At 40.4% G+C, this 24,907-nt stretch overlaps 1 protein-coding gene across 2 annotated transcripts in view; it reads left to right on the top strand.

Annotated features, from left to right (window-relative positions):
- slc39a11 (solute carrier family 39, member 11) overlaps positions 1-24,907 on the top strand; it is a 192,926-nt gene that overhangs the window by 26,817 nt on the left and 141,202 nt on the right. For both annotated transcript variants that reach the window (XM_075457533.1, XM_075457532.1), the window contains exon 4: positions 15,476-15,634. In XM_075457533.1, coding sequence (XP_075313648.1) covers positions 15,476-15,634 — 159 coding nt within the window. The remainder of the gene's footprint in view (positions 1-15,475; positions 15,635-24,907) is intronic.

The raw sequence follows: 24,907 nt of genomic DNA, 5'->3' as shown, positions 1-24,907 counted from the left end.
AGAAATATAGAGATAAATTCAAAATGCTGTCTCCCTCCTGTTCTCTGTTTAAAAGCTCTATTTTCTTTACGTTCCCCTGGGGTTGTGTGTGGGTGTGCAGAGTTATGCAGATGTTCATTTGTGATTTAAAAGTGAATGTAGGGAATCAACGTACAAATTAGTACAGCTTTGTTTGTTGCAGTCAATCGCTCTCCTTTTTAGCATACAGATATCTGGGGTCGTGAAGCAAACCTGAAGAGGTCTTTTGAAAAGCCCCAAAAGAAATGGGAATCGGCGTTGCCATTGATTGGTTCGAAAATGTTGTGAGCTGTGTATTATCTCCGCAGGTTTGGCGTACATAGGCGATGTTTCTTGTGGTTGTAATTCAGTAGAAATAGTTTTCCTAAATGGAAATAAACCCTGAGGAATAAAACAAACAACACTTGCGGCGAACATCCACAAGAGGAAAATAGAGAGAGCTCTTCTTCAGGATTTACTTTCATCTCTGGGAAGTTTTGAGGGGATGTCATCAAGTCCTTTTCAAAACCGGCAAAAATCATCTCAACATAGCGTGTAGACTCTTGATTTATGTTGTTGCGCATTGGTAGAAAAATGATTATGAAAATCAAGCCTTTTTAGGCTTAGTATTTCTATTTCAGTCATCGTTAACGTGGTTCAGGCGTTGAGCGAGGGTATCGGTGAATGAATCACAGAATGCATGTACCACAGTTTTCCTGTGCAATTATGTGGAAAACGGCTAAATAACCAGCACTGTGGAATCTTCCCTTGATGACTATGCACTAGAAATAAGAGAACAAGTCCCATTAAGGACAATGGCTCCATTATGGTTGAAGCACAGAATGAAAGAAGATTAGTTGAGAGATAATGATAGATGAATGCAGGAAACGAGAAATGTGTCTGATTAAGGTTGGAAGAGAGCAGTGACATGGGACAAAGTGGATTGCTATGACATGAGTAGCTCTTGAAACGACAGAGGCTGGGTGAATAGAATAGACGGTAATCTCAGGATGGAAGACGCAATGTTCAGAGGGGAAACTAGAGAGAAGCTCTCTCTCTTCTGTGGGGGATTCTTGCCTGATGTGGCAATACAGGCTCTTCAAGTCGGATCCATGATAAGAGAACTGTCTATGTAGAGCCCCTCTCATGTTGAAAAAGCTTAATCTACATCTGGAAAGGTACTGGTACCTAGAAGTCAAAATAGTATAGATAGCGAGATTAAAAATTTGATGATACCATCTTTTTTGCCCTTTATATAAGAAGGGTGTGCATGCCTCAAGGTGCTTTTAATGTTTACTTTTTAAAGTAGGTCTTCTATGTGGCAGCAATCAACCTGATTCATGTTAATTATATCAGTCAAACTATCTAGATTTGCCATACAAAGGCTAATTAGATGAGGCACTATCTGCTGCAGGCAAAAAAATAGTCTGTATTTTTAGAGACTGGAAGAACTTAAGCGTTTAATAGGCAATGAATCACCTACATTACTGGGTGCACACAGCGGATTGACAGCACTCAGCAGCGAGCTCGATGAAGCTCAATTCTGGATGTACTTTTACAGTCAATGTGTCATAAAGCTCTCAATATGTCTAACTGTGGCATAAAACGTGTAAGTTTTCTGTTTTAAAGGAGATGAAAATGAGCTAATATTGTATTGGTTTGAAAAAATTGCTTATTGTGCCCCATTGCTCTAATGTAAGTACTTGTTAAAGGGATGTATTATGGAAGAAAAATTAAGTTAAGCCTTTATTTGGTTGTCTGAAATGATTACTTACTCAAAAACTCAAAAAGTTCAAGTTCAAACATTTACTGTCCCACAGGGGGGAATTTGGTTTGCATCCGTTGTTAAAAAGACATAAACAATGCAAGATACAAAAACACAAAGCAAAACTTAAAAACAGAGTGTTTACAGACAACCTAACGAACCTCAGCCACACTTGCACTAATAAATTTGTCTGTGTAGTCCATTAAAATGTGACAACAATGGAATGATAAATATAAAAAATAAATATAATAAATATATTCCAGTGCAGCTTAAAGGGTCATGAATGATTTAGTGATTGGTTAAGTGCGTTGATTGCACTAGGGACAAAGGAAAACTTTGCAAAATATCTATTGCAAAATAACACAACTCCACTTTGTTGGTCTGTCTCGGTCAGAGAATCTCCCCGACAATAAACTCTTCAGATAGGGTACTGTATTGTCACAGACCCAGAAGCAGAAAGACAATTATTCAGCCTCCTTATTTTTATATCCTACCACAACTTCATGTCATTCTGGAAGGAGGAAGATTTCTTTTAGTTTTTCTGTTGTGCCGTTCACAGCGAATTCTCATCAGGAATTGCATAGTAGACTTGAGAACCAATGATAATGTCCTGATTATGCTCTGTGTCAATCTGGGACAGATATGAGGCACCAGTGAAGGCTGAATCTGAGCAGGGACCCACGAAAACAGCAGTTATCACAGTACATGTGTATATATTTCTAAAGTTAAGCACAAAGATTATCAATCAGTTGCACCTGCATTTGATGAACACTGCTGTGTTGTATTCTACCACAGTATGTATAAAATGTACAAGCAAATACAACAACAAAAAGACAGCCATCAATGTGTGTGAGAGAGGAGAAACTAAAAGGAACTACAAACCAAAATGGCAGCTTTACCAGGTGAGGTCACAGCGAAAGAACAGAAATTCTAGACGAAGGGCGGCTTGTTGTGCCTGCACGTTCGGTAGCATCTGCAAGCTGTGGCACACATACAATGTGAACAAGAAACTAAATTAAGTTGTTTAAACCCTTTTTTCTATGTGTCTAGTTCAGGTTGATTAGCCAATTGAAACTTTTGACGGTGGCTGGAGGATGGATTAATTTGCATGCTAAAATTACAGCTAACATCAACCCAACGGAAATAAACCTTACTATTTAGACATAACCACAAAACCAACTAACAAATTAAAACAGTGCATGGACAGTACGGTTTCCAGTGTTTATGATACGGAGTAGTTCTAATGCTAATATCCAAAGCGTCTTTAAGAGACGTCTCTCTCCTCTCGCCTCTTCTGTTGTCGCTTCTGTAAGACAGAGTTGGAGATGGTCCGATTTCATGTGAATGCTGAGTCTTTGCTACTCAATTTTTGTGTGCGGAAAAATATTTTTGTTTATTGGAGATTTACCTCCTCGTGCTAACGCCTTGTCATCTCTCTTTGAAGATTATTATCTCTTTTAGTTGTTGATCTTGAACTTTGGAGAGTTGAGCTGTGCTGAGCAGGCCCGGTCCTCTCTTCTAGAGGAAAGCAGCACGGAGGTGGCGACTTTCGATTCTCTGAAGACTTAGGAAGAGATGGAATGGTCTGAACTCTGGGGATGTTGAGTTGGGGTTTTGGCTACCTGGAAAGAAAGCTTCTGTGGCTAAATTGACTTTCAGAAAGACAAAAATCTAGTTTGACTAGTTTGAATGCTTTGAAGTTGTGGTGTTTATCCCGGCCGTATAGAACATGTAGAGATTTCCTTATAATTCTTGTAATAAATCTCTATTTTACCGTCACTTTTACTTAACATAATAATAATAATAATACATTTTATCTTTCGAGGCGCCTTTCAGGTCACCCAAGGTCACCTTACATTAAAATTTGAGAGCATTAAAAAAAATAATAAAAGCATAAAAACATGAGACAACATAAAACAGAAGTGCACAGAGTCCAGTTATAGGGAGAATACCAGTTTGAATAGGTGAGTTTTAAGTTGGGATTTGAATGATGTGATGGAGTCTGACTGTATTATGAGTGGGGGGAGGGAGTTCCAGAGCCTGGGTGCTGAGCAGCTGAAGGCTCGGTCACCCATGGTCTTGAGGCGTGACGTGGGGATGGTTAGCAGTCCAGCAGAGGTTGAGCGGAGGGTGCTAGGTTGTGGTGAGCTTTATAGGTGAGGAGAAGATTTTTGTAGTGAATGCGGTATTGTACTGGGAGCCAGTGAAGTTGAATGAGAACAGGGGTGATGTGGTCCGAAGATTTGGTACCGGTGATGATCCGGGCGGCTGAATTCTGGATGATTTGCAGTCTGTTAATGACTGGTGGAGAGTCCAGTGAGCAGGGCATTGCAATAGTCAATGCGGGATGTGACAAATGAATGAACCAGGATTTCAGTGCTGGATTGGGTCAGTGATGGGCGGAGTCTGGAGATGTTGTGGAGGTGGAAGAATGCGGTTCAGGTGATATTTTGAATGTGGGGTGCAAATGAAAGGGTGCTGTACAGAATAACGCCGAGGATTCAAGGATTCAAAGGTTTATTGTCATATTTGCAGTTAGAAACGTGTTTCCCTGAACAATGAAATTATTTTCTTTGTTGCCCGCACTGGATGTCCAAATATATAATAATAAAAGATAAGATAAAGATAAAATATGCATGCAACAACAATATACTCTTGACTAGGGGTGAAAAGGGTACAGGAAATCCGTCGATGATGATGGGTGGAACTGGATTGTGATGTGATTTGGTGAGGATGGATTTGGAGCCGATGAGCAGGGCCTCGGTTTTGTTGCTGTTAAGTTTAAGGAAGTTCCTGCTCATCCAGCTCCGGATGTCTTCAAGGCAGATGATGAGGGAGGGGGGAGGGATGGCGGCGGTGGGTTTGGAGGAGATGTAGACCTGTGTGTCGTCAGCGTAACAGTGAAAATGGACCCCATGGTGACGGAGGAGTGTGCCCAGGGGGAGAAGGTAGATGATGAACAGAAGTGGACCCAAAACATTGCGTTTAAAACTTCTTAATTATAAGACCTCTAAATAACTTGGTGTTACTGCTAACTTATTGCTCACATAGAACCTCCCCCTCAGCAGGAAAAACGCTGATTACGGAACTGATGGTGCTGCATCCAGGTGATTGCTCTGAAGTATTGCAGGACCAAAGCGCCCCATTGTGTCTCGATGAGATGCATTAATAATGAGAGCATCGATTTAACTACTTTGTGTTGTCTCTCTTTTCGCCTATCTTCAAAATGATTCATTAGGTGGAAAAAAAAGAGTGATCACAGACCACATATTGGAAAATACCCTGCTGGTAATTCGGATGACATTTTGCAACAGATGAAACGATGTTTCGAATATACACTTGGCAGGTTTATCAAGTATCGGGGAAATACAGATTTCCTTTCTACTACTTTATTTGATTAGAGTTGTTTTGAAAACGACCCTTTTCTCAGCAGCCATGGATCTACAGTTGGAACTGATACACTCAATAGACTTCATCAATTCATTCTATTTACAAAGTCAGACAAGGCGCAGGCTGTGGGCAGCCACTGACTGGCATAGAAACAGCTATAAACCCACTGCTGTGTAAAAGGTATGAAAGCTGTCTGCTTCCTGTTTGGTATTGATCAACATTCTGGTGTTAGAATATTCATTTTCTCCCCCTACTCTTTCTGTGGTTCCTCCATACGTTCCTCACTTATCGCAGCGGTGTGCAAATTTCATGCCAAGAACCACGGAGATAACGAGGGGTGTCTGATTTATTGATGGAGTTGAAATATATATGTGTATATTTAAAATTTGATGGCTTTTTGAGTGCATTCCGTCGTGTTTGTTTCTCTGATGTAGTCCAGCCTGTTCTGACTCCAGCAGTGTCACATTCCCCTGTTTTGCCAGGACCCCTTGGCGTCGCCAATCAGCACAGATGGAGGTTGTTGGCATCAGCTGTCAACACGCTGGATGAAATGAAAATGAAACAAGGATGTGGAAACATAACTGAACTAAACTGATGTTAAGATGTGTCTACGTCCTGTAACTGCGCCTCTCTCCCCGACAGTCGAGATGAGGACCTTGTTGTTTGTTTCTAAGTAGACGCTCCTCAGTGACATCAGCTTTTGCTCTTGGCATCTAATATCGTCACGTGGCGCCCTAGGCCACAAACACATGCCATGTGCTTTGAAAAAATGGCACTATTTAATGCTATGATCTTTTTCCTTTATAATTTTTCTTAGTTTGTAGAAGTATAGTTGTTGAGCCATACGAAAGAAAGAGTGCAGATATGTTACTGCCTCACTGGCATTCCCTGGACTGACCTGGCTGTGATAAACTGGTAGTTTTCACTCTCTGAGTAAACTGCTTTACCTCGCAAACACTTGGCGAATTAGCATTTACCAAAAACTTTGACCTGACACTTACGAGAGTGATTAGCTTCGGGGGTATTTTCTAGGGGTGGGACGATATGCTCTGGTCTCAATTCGATTGTATCACGATTCTAAGGTGCCGATTTGATTTGTATCATGATTCTTGATAATTGCGATTCTACAAGTATTGCGATTCGATATAATCAGTAATTGCAATTTTCTTCCTCCTTAAAAAACAAACAAGTTGAATCATACACTTCTAGAATGAATGTGAATTCCCATAAACGATGCACATCAGTCCGTGTCAGTCAGTCCAGCAGCTGACATTTATTTCAACTGAGACAAAAAAGAGGTACTTAACATGTACAGCATTTTTTAAAGTTTACAGTTACAAAATTAATTGAAATGTCCACACAGCACAAATGTGGGCTAGTTTTAACATAACTTAATGTAATGAATTGATGAAGTTTTTCTGGACACGGAAATGACGTAATATAATCGATTCAGGGGAGAAAAATCGATTTTTAAAATAATCCCAATAAAAATGACACAGACACAAAGATATGTACATGAATCGATTTTCCCGCCCACCCCTAGTATTTTCAAATTGGACAGCTACGGTGGCACAAAACTTTATGCAAGGGCTGTGTCTGTCTTCTGTAGGATGCAGATTTGTGCCTGCATTTGATAGTTGTTAGACTTTGTTCTTTGATACACACGTTTTGTGCACATTTGACAGTGAAACGGCATGTAGTTGGAGCTGTGGCATAAACTGTCAGGTCAGCAAAGCCATCACTCTGAGCCACATGCTTTAATTACCTTCGACCTCGCCGAGTTGTGTTTTAGTTGGGGTCTTCAGTATCCAGTGTGTTGTTGTTGTTTTGGCTTGTGTGGACGGTATTAGCATCCAGGGATTCACGGTGACATCTCAACAGGCGAGTGTTTTGATCGGTTGTGCTACGACAGTACTCATCGATGCTCTGCAAAACTCTTGTTTCTTATAAAATCCAAATGATTTTAGATGTTTAGATTTGATGCCGGTCTGACATGTTCACGTAATGCCTGACAAACATTTCCGGGGCAAAGACTTGCTGAGATATTCAGCATAGTCCAAAATGGGCTGATGAGTCCACACATTATCTGATATCATCTCGAGAATGACTAAAAAGATATGTAATTAACATTAGATTAAATGTACAGTAGAACACAAGTTCAAAGGCGGTGAAGGAGGAGAGTCCATTTGCAAAAAATTTCACCATGCCTCCTGAAATGGGCGGCAGTGGCTCAGGGGTCAGAGAGCGGTTCGTCCAATAACCCGGATGGTTCTTGAAAACGCTCCACTGTCGCGCCACCGTGTAAAGGATGAAAAACGCAAAACTGCGTTTCTCGTCACATAGAAATGACGTGACAAGCATAATAAAGCGCCAGAAAACCGTGGGAAACACATCAGTAGGCTATCAACATGTCCGTCCCTGCCGACTTTCAACTCGCCTTAGGCGCGGTAATTGACGTTCAAGAGTCATTTCATTATTAAGCATTTCATTACTACTTTGCGCGCTTGGAGTGAACAGGTAGAAGAGAAAGACTTGGTCTTGGTAGTGTTGCCACCTAGCCATCTGGTGTGTTTACTGCATCGATAAATATGAAACGTCACACACTTTTGCGTTTCCGTATGCACGCCGATTTTAACCCTAAAACGCTCGTCTAAATGCAGATTTAAAAGTGAAAACGAAACGCCACTTTTGCGTTTTGGGTTTAGATCGTTTTTGTGTAAAGATAGCCTAAGTCTATGAGCAAAAAGCTTTATGTTTGGCACGGAGAGACCTAAAGGAAAAATGGTAATTGGGTGCTAGCATCAGTGTCTGACAGGTTTTCCAGTAGCCTTGAGGAACTGTTTAATTCAGGCTTAATGAGTGAGCAGAGAGCCTGTGAAATTGACCTGTGCTTTGGCTGCTCCAAATCAAAGAGGAGGCATTAAGGGAGATGGAACAAAAAGTTTAGCTGATAATAGGAAGGGGAAAAGAAAAAGTAGAGATGTTGAGAGGTGGATTTATTTTTCCACCCTTTTCGACTCGAGAGAAGTTTTGCAGATTTAAGATTTGAATCAGATTTCTATCTATATACATCTATCCCCACTTATGTCTTTTTGAAATAGCATCCATCAGGATAACGTTCAGATGAGGCTATTTTCAGTTGAATTGGATATCCTGTCTCTTTCTGCCCTCTGTGTGCCTAAAAGCACATTGAGTTGCCTGTGGTATGAAATGCGCTATATAAATAAAGATGCCTTGCCTTGCCTCTATCTATCACGGATCACACAAATGAATATGTGTGTTCTCTGTGAGGTGAAGTGATGTCACGGTATCTTCCTCTCTCTGGCTTTTCAAGCTATATATTATATATTAAAGATATTTAATTCTGTTTGCTCTCACCATCATTTGTCCTGCCGACATCAGCCATCCTGGAGGCTGGAACCTATCCCAGCTGTCATTGGAACGAGTGGCAGGATACACCCTGGACAGATTCCCAACACAAAGAGACACAACACAATCACGCTTGTTCATATGGACTGTTCAGGATCAATTAATCACCGATTAATTTAACATGCTTGTCTTTGGGTGGTGGGAGGACACCAGAGAGATGCCTGAGCATGCACGTTCAAATTTCACACAGAAAGGTTGCTGCCGAGATTTTAACCGGGAGTCTCGTCCTGTAAGATGAAATGCTAACCCACAGCCAACATATTAAAGTGTTGACTACTCTTTGAACTCTGCCACAGTCAATCACATTTGTGTAATGAAATTTAAAACTTCATTCAAAGCCATGTTATTCCCACACACACACACACACGCACACACACACACACACACACACACACACACACACACACACACACACACACACACACACACACACACACACACACACGCACACACACATACATATGAAATTGTCTGTGTGGTGATTCAATTTCCCTCCTTTGCTTCTTCCAGTAATAACTGCTATTTGTATGGGAGTGGATCATATGTGGAAATGACAATCTTTGGTTTTCCCTTCCATTGCATGTACAACAGGCTTATGATTTGGGTGTGCTTTACTCTAGTTGAGAGTTACTCAGGATCTTTGGGTGAAATACAAAGTTGGATCAAGCAACAAATTAGTTTAGCCTTTGTCAAAAAAGTTTGAAATGATCTTGCTTGTTTCACCCTTGCAGAAACTGAATTTAAATGTGAAGGTTTGTGTTTTTCTTGGAACTCACTGTGTCTCAGAGCTTAAAGTGATACGTAATAAAGTTGCACTGTTATGACTTTTAGCCAAAAAATGAGTGTATGTTGCCTAAAATTTCGAGCTAATATTTTGAAATGGATAACCATTGCTCAGTTCTCTAGCCTTTAGTTTTGAAGTATGTTGAAGTTGGGGCTAGGCGATATGGGAAAAAGTCATATCACAATATTATTTTTTCTCTCAGTCGATATCGACATATATCACAATATAAAACAAATCCCTATTTTGTGAATTTTAGATTTGAAGATATCAGAAGGTTAATTTCTAATCTTTTGCAATACAATAAGTTACTGCATTTGTAATATCACGGTGTCTCAGACTCCATTCTTCTGTTGCTGCTGCACAGGCGTTGTTATTTGGGGACGATTAGAACTTGTTCCGGGCTGTGTTTGTAAAAGTTTGCCTGCTTCGTGCACAAACGGGCGGTGCTGCTTCAGGTGATGAAAAAGATTAGCGGTACTCCCATTCTTTGTCGGAACATGTGCTCAACATTATTTGTACTGGACTCTACTCTGTTTTGTGTCGGACTTAAAAAAAAACAAAATACCAACACACCCCACCGAACTTTTTGGGCCCTTCTTATCAACGATGTCATCAACCATGTCGTCCTTTACTCCTTGGGCTGTGTCTTCCGAGGGAGCGCTGCTTTTCTTTCTTTTATACGGCTGCAGCAGCACAAATAAACACGCCACGACTAGCTGCTGGCATGCCTCTATTCCAGCCACGTGATTGGTTCAGCGCGTCGCAACTCTCGTTGTCATTGGCTATTCGTATTGTCTATCAAAAGACGAATGTAATTTGTCGAAAAGTATATCAACCATGTTTCATATCTTTATCGAGGAAAATTTATTCCTCAATAGCTATCGTTATTGTTTTATCGCCCAGCCCTAGTTGAAATATTGAATCACAAGCAAAATCAGCCAGCAATGCTATGCCTGGAGATTTCTGCTTTGAATCTGCAGAGCACTGCTCTGGTCAGACAGCCTAACTGTTCTATGTTGGTTACATGGAGAAACCATTACCAACCAATCCTGACTTTGAGTTGGGTAAAGCTCAAAGGATTGAGAGGCTCGTTGGTGTGTTTTCTTCTTGTTGCCAGCGTGGCAGACACAACATGTTCTGTTTATGACTGTGATAGCAGTCATAGACAACGAGCAGGCATGCCTGATGAGTCCATTTCTTTTCTTGTTTTTATCACGACTCGTCTGGATGCTGCAATGATCTTTATGATGGGGTTAGCCAGGCTTCCCAGGCTTGTCCAGAATGCGGTGGCTCGCCCTTTAACCGGAGCGCACAGGCGTGAGCATATTTCACCAATTCTGTGTGCTCTTCATTAGCTCTCTGTGGGCTTTAGAATTGATTTTAGAATTCTCCCTCTAGCATCCAAATGTCTGAAGGGTCTTGCTCCATCCTCCCACTCTGATCTGCTTGAAGCTCAGAGGAGATCAAGCTTTTGTAATCGCGGCTCCCAAACTTTTGAGCACGTTGTCTTCTGATGAACAAGTAGTCTTCAGGCCGGCTCCTTCTCTTCCTGTTTTACAGTCTCTTTTAAAATCACATTTGTTTTCTGTAGCTCTTAGCGCAGCGTTAGTAGTTGTAGTTTTACTTATTTTTCTGCTGTTTTTATGTTTGCATTTGCATGTCTTTTGTATCTGTGTTTATGTATGGAAATGCATATATAAGGGAGTTTTTTTTCATAGCAAAAACGTGAAATGATACAGTTTTATACGATTTATATTGTTCTTAAACCAAACTATATGGAGGTGTAAGTAACTGTAAAGTCCATGAGCTGAATCCCATCTCCAAACTCTTTCTTTATGGCTTTATATTAAAATAGATCTGTAGTCATCTGAACATATCTCTTTGTGTGCATCTAACAGTAGTAATGGGAAATTTAATCGGTTAAACAATCCTGTAGCTGTTGTAAAGAATGAGTTTCCAAACACATCAAGTTTGTGCACCCTGAAAGCTTAGCATCTTTAACAACAGTGTGTTAAACTCATAACTGCACTCGGAATCGTCAGTAATTGAATGTAGATATTTCCTCACCTCATCTCAAGGTTCCCCAGATTGCAGAAGTGCACCTTTGATTGTCAGGCGACGGAATGTGAAGAGAGCCGGAGTGGAAAAATAAAACAATCTTACATCACATACGAAGGTTGTTTATGTCGATTTTGCTTGACTCACACAACAATAAATTCTAGAATGTTTGTCTCTATACCTGCAATGTTTAAAGAAGGGAGCCTATCCTAGCTGTCATTGGGCGAGAGGCAGGGTGCACCCTGGACAGGTCGGCAGTCCATCACAGGGCTTACTTTATGTAAAGTTCTATTTTTTAAGTTTCAGGACATATAAGAAAAAATAATTTGGTCCTTACCAGGTCTTAAAACTGGTGAATATAAGTTCAGATAAGCTACCACACATGAAATATTACACTTTTATTATTTATTGAACAAAAGGAAAGCAATCGTTGGTGCCCATCGATCTGGGAAAGGTTATAAGTCCATCATTCCACAGTGACAAAGATTGCCCACCGGAGAAAAACATTCATGACCGTTGTCTCTCTTCCTCGTAGTGGACATCTCTGCAAGTTCACCCTAAGGTCAGAGTGTGTAATAATCCGAGAAACTACATTTCAGACTCTACAGGCCTCAGTCAGCATGTTGAATGTTAAAGTTTACGACGGTTCAATTCGAAAAAAGGACTGAACGAACATGGCTTGTTTGGAAGGGTTGCAAGAGAAAGCCTCTTCTCTAAAAAAGATCATGGCAGCACAGCTTAGGTTTGCAAAGTTGCTTCAAAAGAGACTTCTGGAACAATGTCCACTGGACAAACGAGACCAACATCTAACATCTCCAAACTATTCATTAATTTAGTGCACTTAGTTTTTTAAACAATTTATATATTTTGGTTTAGTTTTTGTGAGGTAATTAATGACGTGTCAAGCATTATTGTTTATCTGAGGTTTTATTTTCCTACTTTATAGAATTGGGGTCCGTTTCACGTAGCATGTTCAACCAACTCTGAGTCTATTCCTGATCTCTGAGTTGATCTATTCTGAGATAGAAAACCCTGAGTTTTCGGTTCCACAAACGCTGATTTGAGTGAGGTTAATCAACTCTGAGTAAGTTCACCTTGAGTTTAGCGCGTGCACCACAACTTTAAAAAGCCAGCATCAATGGAGCCCCGATTCGATGAGTCACCTTGGCAACGGGGAAGAGGAGGGGCTACGTTTTTCACCAACCTCGAATTGGAAATCTTAATGCGCTCATACAGCGAGTTTCAATACGTTTTAGAAATAAGTGCAACACCGTTGCAGCAGCAAAAGTGTAAGTTTAAATGTAGTCCTTTGCAATCACAATAATATTACAGGGAAACTGCTTGAATGGTAGCCCATTCATTTATTTCATTTAGGTGCAATCCCGCGGGGGAGAAGCGCTCTTGGCAGCAGTTTAAGATGAAATATAAAAACATTGTTCAAACAGGTGAGACCTCGGCATGGAGGTACCTCATTTTGATCATGTTTTACACTGTAAAATAAATATTAAGTGGCTATTTGACTGTGCAGTTATTTTATTCCCAACATAATGCTGTTTTCACACACATAAACTATGTCTTCTCATCTATACCATCCATCCATCCATTATCTATACACCGCTGAATCCGTCAGTCGGGTCGCGGGGGGGCTGGAGCCTATCCCAGCGGTCAATGGGCAAGAGGCGGGGCACACCCTGGACAGGCCGCCAGTCCATCACAGGGCCACATAGAGACAAACGAGACAAACAACCATACACACTCACAGTCACTCCGAAGTCACTCAAAAAGATAATTGTCTGTAAATGCAAAAATCTATGCGCGGTCTGATAACCATCTCCGACGAATATTTATTTCTCTGCGCAATAATGCTGCACCTTCATCCACGGGATCATTGTCAAAAGGACATGTTCGTGAAAAAAGTCGTCTCCTGCTGTGCCTAATGGACTTATCGAAGTAGAAGAACTCGCTCTGCTGACTGAATGAATGAGGAAATCAAATGGCGTGTGTGGCTGAAAGAGGGCGGAGACAGAAAGAAACTCAAGGTTTCTTGAATAAAACCTGGTCCCGACCAGGTTAGGTTCAGAGAGTCTGTTACTCCGGTAACTGACCGTGAGGTTAAGTTACCTCTCTTTGTGAAACAGGCTAGAGTTACCCCTCTTTCTCGGGGTTGAGTTACCTCCCTCTGTGAAACGGAAAACTCAGAGTTTCCCTCATTTCAGGGTTGATAAACTCAGAGTTTTCATTAAACCTGCTACGTGAAACGGACCTCTGGTAAAGACTAGTTTTTTTGTTATTTCCTGACACATTGAACCTTTGACTTAAAAGAGGATACGTTCTCATTTTCAGATGACTAGTGTTGAATTTCATAGGAGCACAGACTTGAAAGTGGAAGTGAATGACATCTCAGCAAATGGATAAAAGACTGTTTGAGGAGGGCCCCAAAAAGGTAGATGAAAACAGGATGGCAGCACCCTTGAAAGTGTTGGATCTTTAGGGGCGTAGAATCACGGGGAGAATTTGGTTGCTGCCAAGCTTTGACAATCTGACACAAATCAGACAGGAATAAAGGTTTTTGGTTCCTACAGTTCCACTCTGAGCCAAACTAAACAAGTTCCAATCAGCTTTGGAGTTGTTATGCTAAACTGAAAGCCTGCTGCTACCTAACAATATGCTTGAATGCTTGAGCCTTTCTGTCTTTTTTTTTTGTCAGGTTGCTGCTCTGAGAGAAGGAGCATGAGCCGAAATTGACCAAAAAATGGCATGTAGCAACATATGAGTGATGAAAATGGAGGCTACAGAGTTCATAACAAAGCTCGGAAAAGCATTTTGAGCACAGAGATACAAAACTGCTCTCTGTCTGTTTGGACTTTGACGGCTCTTAGACTTTGCTTTGGAGTGGAAGAGACTTTCAGGGTAAATTACTAAAGGGGGAATCAAATACATCGAACATTTGCAGACAAAGAAATATCTCACATATTAGCACGCATCAATTACCCACATCTGGCTGTCTAGTCGAGAGATGGTAAGAACCGGCAGTCCACATGCTGTCTAAAATCAAATTGTTAAATCCATATTAGTGGGCTAAATTACCTTTGGAGTACTTAACAAGCTACCAAAGATGTGAGTTCTTCATTAGAAGGTTTCATCTTGAAAAAGCCGAACTAAACGTTTATTCTTTTTTTGGACCTTCTCTACCCTGAATTTGTTTTTGCTTATTTGACGAATTGATTCTCACCCTCTTGCCGGTACACTCGTGGAAAGGACCGTGCAAACGCATCGAGGATTTTGTCATTGAGACCAGCTATTTCTTTGATTTGCTTTTGTCTCAAACCATCACTCAACTTGCCAATAACTGCTGCCTTGGTTTTCAAGCAGTTTTCTAGATATTAGTCGTCAACTGATTACCATACAATGGAGAATACAGGATCTTAATGATTAGCTTGTTAAAGTGTGAACACATTGAATGGCTAAACAGAAAGAAACATATATTAAATAATCTTTCCGTAGCTGGAAGCCAGTTCTGTTCATATGAGGGGCTCCTACCTGGCGACTGGTGTGATTGTGTTGTGATATATATCAATATTACCAATAAACATCATTAAAGTCATGTAACTATTGATATATATAATATTGATTTATAATACTTGTTATTATAGATTGACTTTGTTACACTTTTGGTGAAATGTAAGATGGAACAAAATATAATAAAAGATTAATTTGGTGATTTTCTCATGAATCTTGTAATAATGTTGTTTCGTGTGAATACTTTTGGGCATAATTATCGATTAGTGAAAATCTTGCAACTATGTAATACTTTGAATTTTTTATTTTCAAAGTAATTCGTTCAAATGCATGTCTTGCTTATTGTAATGATGATTAATTATGACATATTTTTGTATCTGAAGGCATATCAGTTCATACATCTGTAAAAGACCTGCACTTTTTGTTAGACGCTCTAACTGCAACAGCTTTCTGTATGTTTGGACAACTCCGGATAAGACTCAAAGATTTATTGCATTTCTTACCTTTTCCTTTTCCTTTTTTCCGTTTCTCAGGTGATGCTGGCCGCTTCCTATTGGTCGTTGCTGGCGCCGGCAATCGACATGGCGGAGGAGTCCGGGAAGTACGGCTCATTTGCTTTCATACCTGTGGCCGTGGGGTTCACACTCGGAGCTGCTTTTGTTTACTTTGCGGACCTGGCCTTGCCCCTGCTGGTAAGGAACTCTCCCACATACCATAGAGTTCTGCGTATTGACAGAAAAACAGAAGAATGACCTTGTTTGTGATTTCAGCAAGACGGTGAAGAGTTAGAAAAAAATGCAGATGTTTAAATGTATAGTCGGATGGATGGAGACATCACTCATCCTCATAAAACTACCACTTTCTTTTCACTTTTTTATTAGAAAGTCAAATTAGAAGCTTCCTATTAAAGTATGTTTCTTTTTTTTAATATAATTACATGATCCTTTTTCGAAAAGCTCAGAAAATCATTTTCAGAGTAGATGTTTTTTTCCATTCGGATGATCATTTCTAAAATATATTCAAGTCTTTTGTCTGACCTGATATTTACTCTTGCTTTCAGAATATGTGGTTTTAGCTCTCTGTCTTTGTCGCTTTGTTTTCTTTAACATAGGAGCAACAGGCACAGTTTGCTAGCTGTTCATGTCATGTGTCGTCGCTACGGAGATTGTTATGCGGACCCGGGTCCACGGCGCTGTACAATTCTGTATTTCAGCATCGCTCAAAAAAAAAATTGGATCTTCTCATGGCGTAGCTGGTAGCTTAGCTCTCCTGCTAGGCTTGGTTGGAGTGCTCTAACGGTTGTCTTCAAATTGCTCATTTGCTCATCTGATTTAACACAGCAGAGATGAAGATACATGGACAGAAATGTGACAATACCGATGCAGAAAGAAGCTGTTGCCTTAAGCGCCTGCAGTCACACCAGAACAGCCGCAATGACACAAATTACTTATGAGGGAGCGCACAATATTGCTGTCATACACACTTATATATGATGACATGCAATTAGATAAATACAACACACACACACAGTCTTGTGAAAATAATGGGGAAAGCAAGGTATGATTATATCCATATTAAACATAAACACACAAGTTGGTGACTACTTATGTCGTTACTACTGTAGTGAGGCAATTCCACCTTTACTTTTCTGCTTCGATTTGCTTATTTAATTTTATTTCAGTTATACAATGACCTTTTTATCTGATTATTGGTGTTAAACAGCATTACCATCGGTCTGTGATCAGTATTTGACAAAACAGACTAAAATGTTATTGTCAGAAAACATTAAAGCAGTAGATTTAAGGACCTTCAGTGGACCTTGACATGAAATTCTTAAAAGTAGAAGGGAAGCTGATGAAATCAATGGTGTTCCTGTTAATTGCTATTTTTTGTAAATGCAGCCTTTCAAAATTGGACCTTCCTCCCTTTCATTGCCTGTTGTTGCTGTATTATTTGTACTTCAGAAGTTGGATGTCTAAGCTCAAAATCCCATCACAGTTTTCCTCCAGATTGAGACAAACAAACAAGCTGTTGGAGAGACCTTACCCAAGTTATCATCTAGGAAATTTGACTTATTAAGCTGCTTTATTGGAGATCAAAAACTCAGGAGAGCATATTAAGTGATTGAGACACAGACTATTAAATCCACTTTTTGCGGATGGAGCATGTTAATATGTGTGTAACGGCAGTTTGAACTTATCCCAGTTATGTTTTTTTCCCCCGTCTCACCCTTATCCGATCTACCGCAAATTCAAAACCTGAGTGATTGCTGGGTTGAATTTGGCAGATCTCAGCCTTTAGTTTTCTCTCCTGTTCTGTAGGTTGAGATTAGGATTTCAAATACTTTTTTTTGTTTACTCACGCCAACACTGTCTGGGATGTCAACAACTCTGTAGTTGCCAGGCTTCAAACACAACTTACCACTGCGTTTATGGCAATTTCTGGAGATTTAAACCTTGTTTATCACCCTGTGACACCTCAAATCATTAAACAGCTGGTCAATTGCTCCACCAGATGAAATAAAAAGTTGTATTTATTCTATGCAAGCTTCTCTGACCATCCTGCCTCATGTGATCATATGGACATTTATAAAGTGGTCTCAGAAAGATAGAGAAGACCTGCTGCGATATTTTGAGGCCAAAGACAAGACTGCACTCAGTGAGTCACATGGAAGTGTGTGTGATAGACTACATTAACTTCTGTGTGGAGGGAACTATTCCCACAGGGAAACCAATAACAAACCCTGGAACACTGTTACCTGAAAAAGCTGCTTGAACATGAAGAGGAAAGCTTTCAGGGAGAGAGACGGGAAGTTATTGAAGACTGTTAAAAAACAGCTGAAAAAGAAGATAAGAGAGAGCAAGGAGGTGTACAGAAAAAAGTGTGAGGAAAGCAAACTCAAGAAGGAAAGCCAGACAATATTTCCATACTGGAGGAAGAGGTGGAGGACTACAGTTACGTGAGAGCTTATGTAAACAACAGAATAGACATGAACGGACAGAACAAGCTGTACTTACTGAGGAAGCTTAGGTCTTTCAGCAGCTGCACCAAGATGTTGCATATCTTCTAAAAATCTGTGGTGGAGGGTGTAGTGTGCTCTGTAGCTACCTGTGTTGCAGCAGCATCGGAGCCAGTGACTCAAAGAAACTGAACAAACTGATAAACAGAGCTGGCTCTGGGCTGGGGACTGATCTGGAGAACTGATTGTCCAAAGAAGAATGCTGCAAGCGTACAGGAGGGAATTCCTACCAGCATCAATAGCTATAATCTACAACTGCTTAGATAGCATTTCTAAAGTAGTTTTTTTCCCCGTTTGATTTAAACCTCATTTAATTTCTTTCTTTCAGTTTAGTTGACAGAGTGTCAGAGAACTATGACTTCATCATGAGACCAAATTAAAAATGGCAGCATGGTATCGAGTAACCCCACTGCAGATGAGATGAAACATGCGAGAAACGGAAAGAAAAAAGCAGCAGTGTAGTAGAGGGCTGCGTCGGGATTGGGATCCCTCGGGTTCTGACACAAGTCTCACAGAAGCGGGCTGCTTCAACACTGCCATAGGTCAGAACAGGTTGTCAAAACATACGCTGAAGGTCCCCCAGTGACACCGGCTCCGGTACTAAGCTGGCTTAAACCACAGTGAAGAAATTAACCAATGAAGTTGAGAGAAAGATTAAAGCAGGACATTCCAATACAAACTTCTGAAGCTTAGCGGGTCTGTTAGAGGGTAAAAAAGAGGTGGTCTTTCCTTGTTTTGGTGTGCGTTCATTAAAGAATTTAATGTTAGATGTTGTTTTTTTCAGATGCTTTACCTCACATCTCTTTCTTTTTTCTTTTTTCTTCTATGCTACTTGCAACACTTCTTTCTAATTGGAGCTTCATGCTTCTACTATGCCAGAGTGTAATTAACCCTAATTATGTACATACTAATAGTTTATCGCCTCTGCATCTTGTTTCCATAAATAGCAGTGCTTTTGTTGGATAATTAACACACGAAGGTGCTATGATGGTCACTGCATGTGCTCATGTTGAGATCATTTGCCCAGATAATTGCTATCACGGTGTCTTTGTTAATGACATGCACATATATTCTCATTGCCTTTTCATCTGTTTCCAGAAACCACACATATACGCACACGTCAGAGATGATCAATCATTTGCTGAAATGGATGGCAAATGATCAGCGTTCAAATTAAGTAGACCATAACGGTCTGATTCTCTGGCCAGAATCCACTGTCCAATGTTTACATCTTCAGCCAGTGTTAGTTCAGAGGTAGAAGTGCTAAAGTTTGCTATTTATTCGACGCAAACATGTTCAACATTGGATTATGAAAAGAAAAATCCCATGTTGGGCTCTATTATATAGCACAGTATATTTTAATTTTGGCATTTAATTAGGCAGCAGAACTAAGACTGTTTTCCAGGAATGAGAAAATAAGTTATTGGTTTTCCCCAGGAAATGAATAAAACTGATTTTCGTGATAATTTGTCAGCCATCGTCGTCATTTACATGTCAGGGTCTTGCTGGTGACAATAATACATATTTCCCACTTAACGGATACAGAAGAAAAAGTCTCAGCAGCAGCTAATGTCAGTTTAGCCTTGCACGTAGCTGTTAGGATCTAACTTTTGTTTTTTCCTGTCCTTTCAGTTAATTAAGCGCTTATTAGATGCGTGACCTTCCTGTCCTCTATGCATCCATGCAGTACCAACCCTCCATTGGTAGTCCGAGGTAGAGCGAAGGCGATCTCTATCAGTAGTGATGGGCAAACAAGTTCCACTTATAGAGTTATAGGACTGCCATCCAATTGTGTTCAAAATGGGCTTCATTTCAGCAAAGTTTAAAGCCTTCCTTAAGGGCTCAGGAGTAAAAGGGTACACAGCTGGAAAGCACTTCACTCTTATACCACACTGTCTGATATTTCTTATGTTACTGCAACCTACTCTCATTTCAAGGGTGTGAAATAACTGCTGTTTTGTGGCAATCGGTATTATCTCTTGCTTTCTTCTTTTGTTTTCTTGTGTTCTATTCGTTAACTGCTGTGAAACTTTTGAGGTTTGATTTATTTTTAGTGGCACTGTTCTTTTGCCTCTGCTCTTAGTGGCGGTTAGCTTGGCTCCCCCTTTAGGAGTCCTCCAAACAGGGAGTGCTCTGACCGTTGCCTACTGCGGATAAGGTACTATCTATTCATAACACTGTCACTCAACTCCACTTAAGAGAAACCCAAACTATCCCCTGAAATACACCTTTTCACAACCTAAACCCGGAACATTGAAAACTGGTTTTAAAAGGTGCTCAGTTGGAATGTTAACATATTCTGACATTGGCTGTATGGGACAAACTGGGAGACCAGGCTTAATATACATAGGATTACCTGTTTCCTCAGGTGTGGATGTGCATTTTTGTTTGTGTAGTAAATTTGTCTATAAATTTGGAAAGCTTGTTTTTATCCTAAATTTCCTTTTCCTTTGACTCCATATGACTCATTGTGTAAAAAAAAACAAGATTCATTGGTCATGCCACAGGACACTTTTCCATGTCACTTCAGTCTATCATGAATGAGCTCAGGCTTCATGTCACATTTCAAGCATCTACCATCTTACAGCTCTTCATCGCAAGGTATTACTCTCTAAGCTGCTGCGTGGGACATTTTTCCAGCAGATTGCTCTTCTCTTCCCTCATTCTCCTTGTTTGTTGAATCCAAAGTTATACTCCTGAAATAGTCTCCTTTTTTGTTCACATTTGATCTATGCGTTTCTGAAACATTTCTGAAAACTACGAGTGAATGTACTCTCTGCTTTAACAAAGGCACTTATATTTGTGCTCTGTTTAAAGCTAAAGATGAATGCTTGCTGGCTTATACTACACATCGTCCTTGACTCCGGTTTTCTTGCCACATCACATCATTTATGCCATTTTATCTTCCATGCTCCTTTCATTTCCGCTGCATGCCCCTCTCTCCTGGTTTCTCCTCAGCACCCTGCAGCCTTCTTTTGTTTTCATTTCACCAAATATTCCACCGCTCTTCTGTTGTCCTTTTTCTCCTGCCCTTTCTTTCCCTGGTGCCATGGTGACAGTAGTGGAAACGTTGGGCTGTGATAATAGATAGCTCAAAATCAACTGGGAACACGGCGGGGGGAAACTGATGGCCCCCCGCACACACTGTGGGGGGCCATCAGTGTTTGGACAGCTGCTGGTACCACTTTTACGGGCTCCTCGACAAACACTGGGGCTGAATGAGAAGAACGATGGTGGAAGGACAAGATGAACAGAGAGTGGGAGCTGAGGTTGACAGGGAGAGAAGGACGAGGGTGATAAGGCAACAGATGGAGTCAGGGGGAGGACGAGAGAGGGAGAGGTGCCGAGGTTGGTAAAGAGTAGGAAGAAGCCAGGAGAGCCTTTAAGCTGGGTGATGGAATCAAGTAACCAAGTTACTGTGTGACTCTGTTCCAGTAAGACATTTTTATCACCACTCCTCCACTATTTCCATTTTACTTCCCACACAAGTCAGTATTGTGCCCTTCCTGAAAAAGAAAATCTAAAGGTCGGGAAAGGCCAATTTAGGTGACTTACAAAACAGAAAATTAATTTAGAAGTTTTGTTTCCATTCTTAAGCCAGCTCCTGTCAGTGGGTGGTTGTTCCTTCCAGAACATATCCCGAGCAGGAATACTGAAAGCAATCAGTCTCCACACCTGCAAAGTAATTGGTGAGCAATTAGTTTCTGTTTTAAAGGGAAAAAAAGGAGGTGGAGTTCGTACATGATCGCAAATGTCCTGAAACCAATTTGTCTTCAGCATTTCTGCTTTTGTGATTTATTTATTTATTTATTTTGATCCATCTCATTTCGTGGTACTTTTTCTCTGCTTTAAATATCTTGTTTTTAGTGTCAGAAATGGCTGCAATTTAACAACAAGCTGCCAACAGACTAATTGTGCCTCCATGGTGAGAGCGAACCAAAGGAGCTCACATTATATGTGCTGCTTCGGAACGTGCTGTGGAATGTAAATCAGATGCTTTCATATTCCATTATATCCTAAGCCAAGCTCTTTTTTTTCTTCCTCAACACCTGTGCTAATTACACACACTAACGCGTTTTTTTTTTAAAGTTAAGTGACACAGCGTGTTAATCAAAATAGCCATGCCTTGCACTGAACTTTTGTCTTGTTGTGTCTTCTCTCTTATGTCCTTTAACATTATTATGCTCTTCATTCAGCTCATAAACCTGCCAAGAAAGATGCATAGCTGTACTCTAGTAGTGTTCGGCACTGTGCTGTGAAAATTGGTCTGTATCTTTGAAAGAACAATTCCGCCCCCTTTGGCGACAGAAATTCAAGATACGTTTATCTTTTAATACAAAAGGGCACCCCGGTCGCACCTGCTGTTGGTTTAGAATCAATGATTAACCAAACATGCATGTTTTCAGACTTTAGGATGAATTTATTTTGAACATTTATAGCAGCCTTTCATTTGTCCCTTGTTTGAGACCTGTGAGAGGACAGATGATATTAGAAGAGAATATTTGGTTTCAGGGGTGGCAAAGCGCACAGGAGGAGTACTGACAGATGGAGCAGACAGTTCCACTGTTCCATTTGCACTTACTGTTTTGAAACTCTGACTTATGCTCTTCACATGATATGTGTGAAATTCATGTTGCATGTATTCGTAGAGACTAAGATGTCTCCACACACACCTTTAACCCTATTATCTTCTGTCCCCCCTCCCTCTGGCCATCGCCATAACAACATGTAGTTATCAGAGGAAAGGGAAGTTCTGGCAGCCTGTGGCAGGAGCATTGCATCATGATGTACAGTAAATCACTTGATTTTTGTTCCGTGTCCTCGGTATACACAGGGCACTTAGCCAAGGGTAAAGCAGCAACAATGACCAAAGCACAGCAAACACATGACATCTTCAGTGTTTACTGTGTCTGGGCTAGAGCTGGTAACCCGGAGTTCTTCACCACTGAGACTGAGTAACTAGGATACTTAATCTGTAAAATGCCACCTCAACTCCAAAAATAGTTGGGATCAAATCTCTTAAAGCTATACACTTTATGCTATTATACTTTATTTACAATAGAACAAAGAAAACATATCTGAAAGTGAGACATTTTATTATTTCACAAAAAAATATGAACTCATCTTTAATAAGATGGAAACAACACATCTTAGAAAAGCTGGGATGGAGAAACAAAAGACTAGAAAAGTAAGCAGCGCTAATAAAAGCAACGGCTGCAGAAATATGTTGCAACTAATTAGGTTAATTGGCAACAAGTCAATAACATTACTAGGTATAAAAAGAGCACCTTAGAGAGGCTGAGTCTCTCCGAAGAAAAGATGGATAGACATTCACCTATATGTAAAAAAAAACAAAACAATGCACCTACAAATTGTTTAGCAATTGTAGAATAATGTCATTCATTATAAAATTACAAAGATTTGGAATATTTTTGCCGTCTACCATAGAAATTATTATAACAAAAATCAGCAAATCTGGAGACATCTGTGTTTGCATGGAGCACAGCCAAAAAGCAATATCGGATGCCTATTTGGCCCAGAGGTAGCAGTGCATTTTAAATAGGCATCATTCTGTCATGGAGATCACTGCACCGGCTCGGCATCAGTTCCAGGAATCATTGTCTGTGAACACAGTTCACTGTGCCATCCACAAAAGTTCCAATACGCAAAGAAGAGGCAATATGTGAGCGTGACCCAGAAATGCACCACAGCTAATTTGAAATGGACTCAGGCAAAGTGGAAAACTGTTCTTAACGTTTTCAAATCAAAAATCGAAAAAACCTTTTGGAAATCACAAACCCCACTTCCTCCAAACCAACGAGGAGAGAAACCGTCCAGCTTGTTATCAGCACTCGGTTCAAAAAGCCTGTATCTCTGGTGTTGTTTCATTAGTCTATATGGAACAGGCACGTTGTACGTCTGGAGAGGCACCATTAATGCTGAAAGATACATACAGGCTGTAGAGCAACACAAGCTTCCATCTAGGTGAAGCCTTTGCATATTTCAGCAAGACGATGCTAAATTGCGGACTGCATCTATTACAACCCGACATCACAGAAGAAGCGTCCAGGTGCTGGACTGACTTTCCTGCAGTCTCAACCTTTCACTAACCCACATTTGACACATCATGAAACACAAAAGATAACAAAGAAGACCCAAGACTGTTGAGCAGCTAGAATCCTACATCAGACAACAATGAGATAACATTTCCCTCCCAAAGGTCCAGCAGCTGGTCACCTCAGTTCCCAGATGTTTACAGACTGCTGTTAAAAGAAGAGGGGATGCTACACAGTGGGAAACATGGCCCAGTCCCAACTCTTTTGAGACATATGGCTGCCATCCAATTCGAGATGAGTTCATATTGGTCATTAAATAGTAAAATGTTTCCCTTTCAACATTACATGATTTTGGTTTATGAGATTTTCAAAGAATTTCTTTCTGTTCTATGCTTCCTATTTATTAACATTTTACACAGTTTCACAACTTTTCTTGTAATTGGGATCGTACCAAAAGAGCTTTGAGCAATTTCTTTTTAACTTCGCAACCTATTAGTTTTACTGACCAAGTCAGGGCAATGAAATCCATACTCCATATCAAAGAGACGGTTTCCTCCACAAAAAGAGCAGTATAATCAGTACAATCAGTATGACAAAATGATTTTGTTTTATGTGATGCCGACCGAGTCCTCTAACAGCCATAAAGTCAACGAGGCATTATCACAGGGAAGCGAATAATAGTTTCATCTTTGATATGAGGATGGTGCCAAGGGATCTCTTCATGGTCACCAGACAGTATTTTATCATGATAAACTTTTAAGATAGCCCGGCTTTCATAAATGTTAGTTGCGGAGCATTGTCTAATACATGTCTTCACTCCGATGAATCAAGTCATGAGCAGGTTTCTTCCTTAGTTGGATTTGTAATGCAACCCTTTGTGGCCTCTAACA

The sequence above is a fragment of the Odontesthes bonariensis genome, chromosome 23 (genome assembly GCF_027942865.1).
Source record: "Odontesthes bonariensis isolate fOdoBon6 chromosome 23, fOdoBon6.hap1, whole genome shotgun sequence".
NCBI lineage: Eukaryota > Metazoa > Chordata > Actinopteri > Atheriniformes > Atherinopsidae > Odontesthes > Odontesthes bonariensis.
This window is presented reverse-complemented; position numbering and strand designations above follow the sequence as displayed.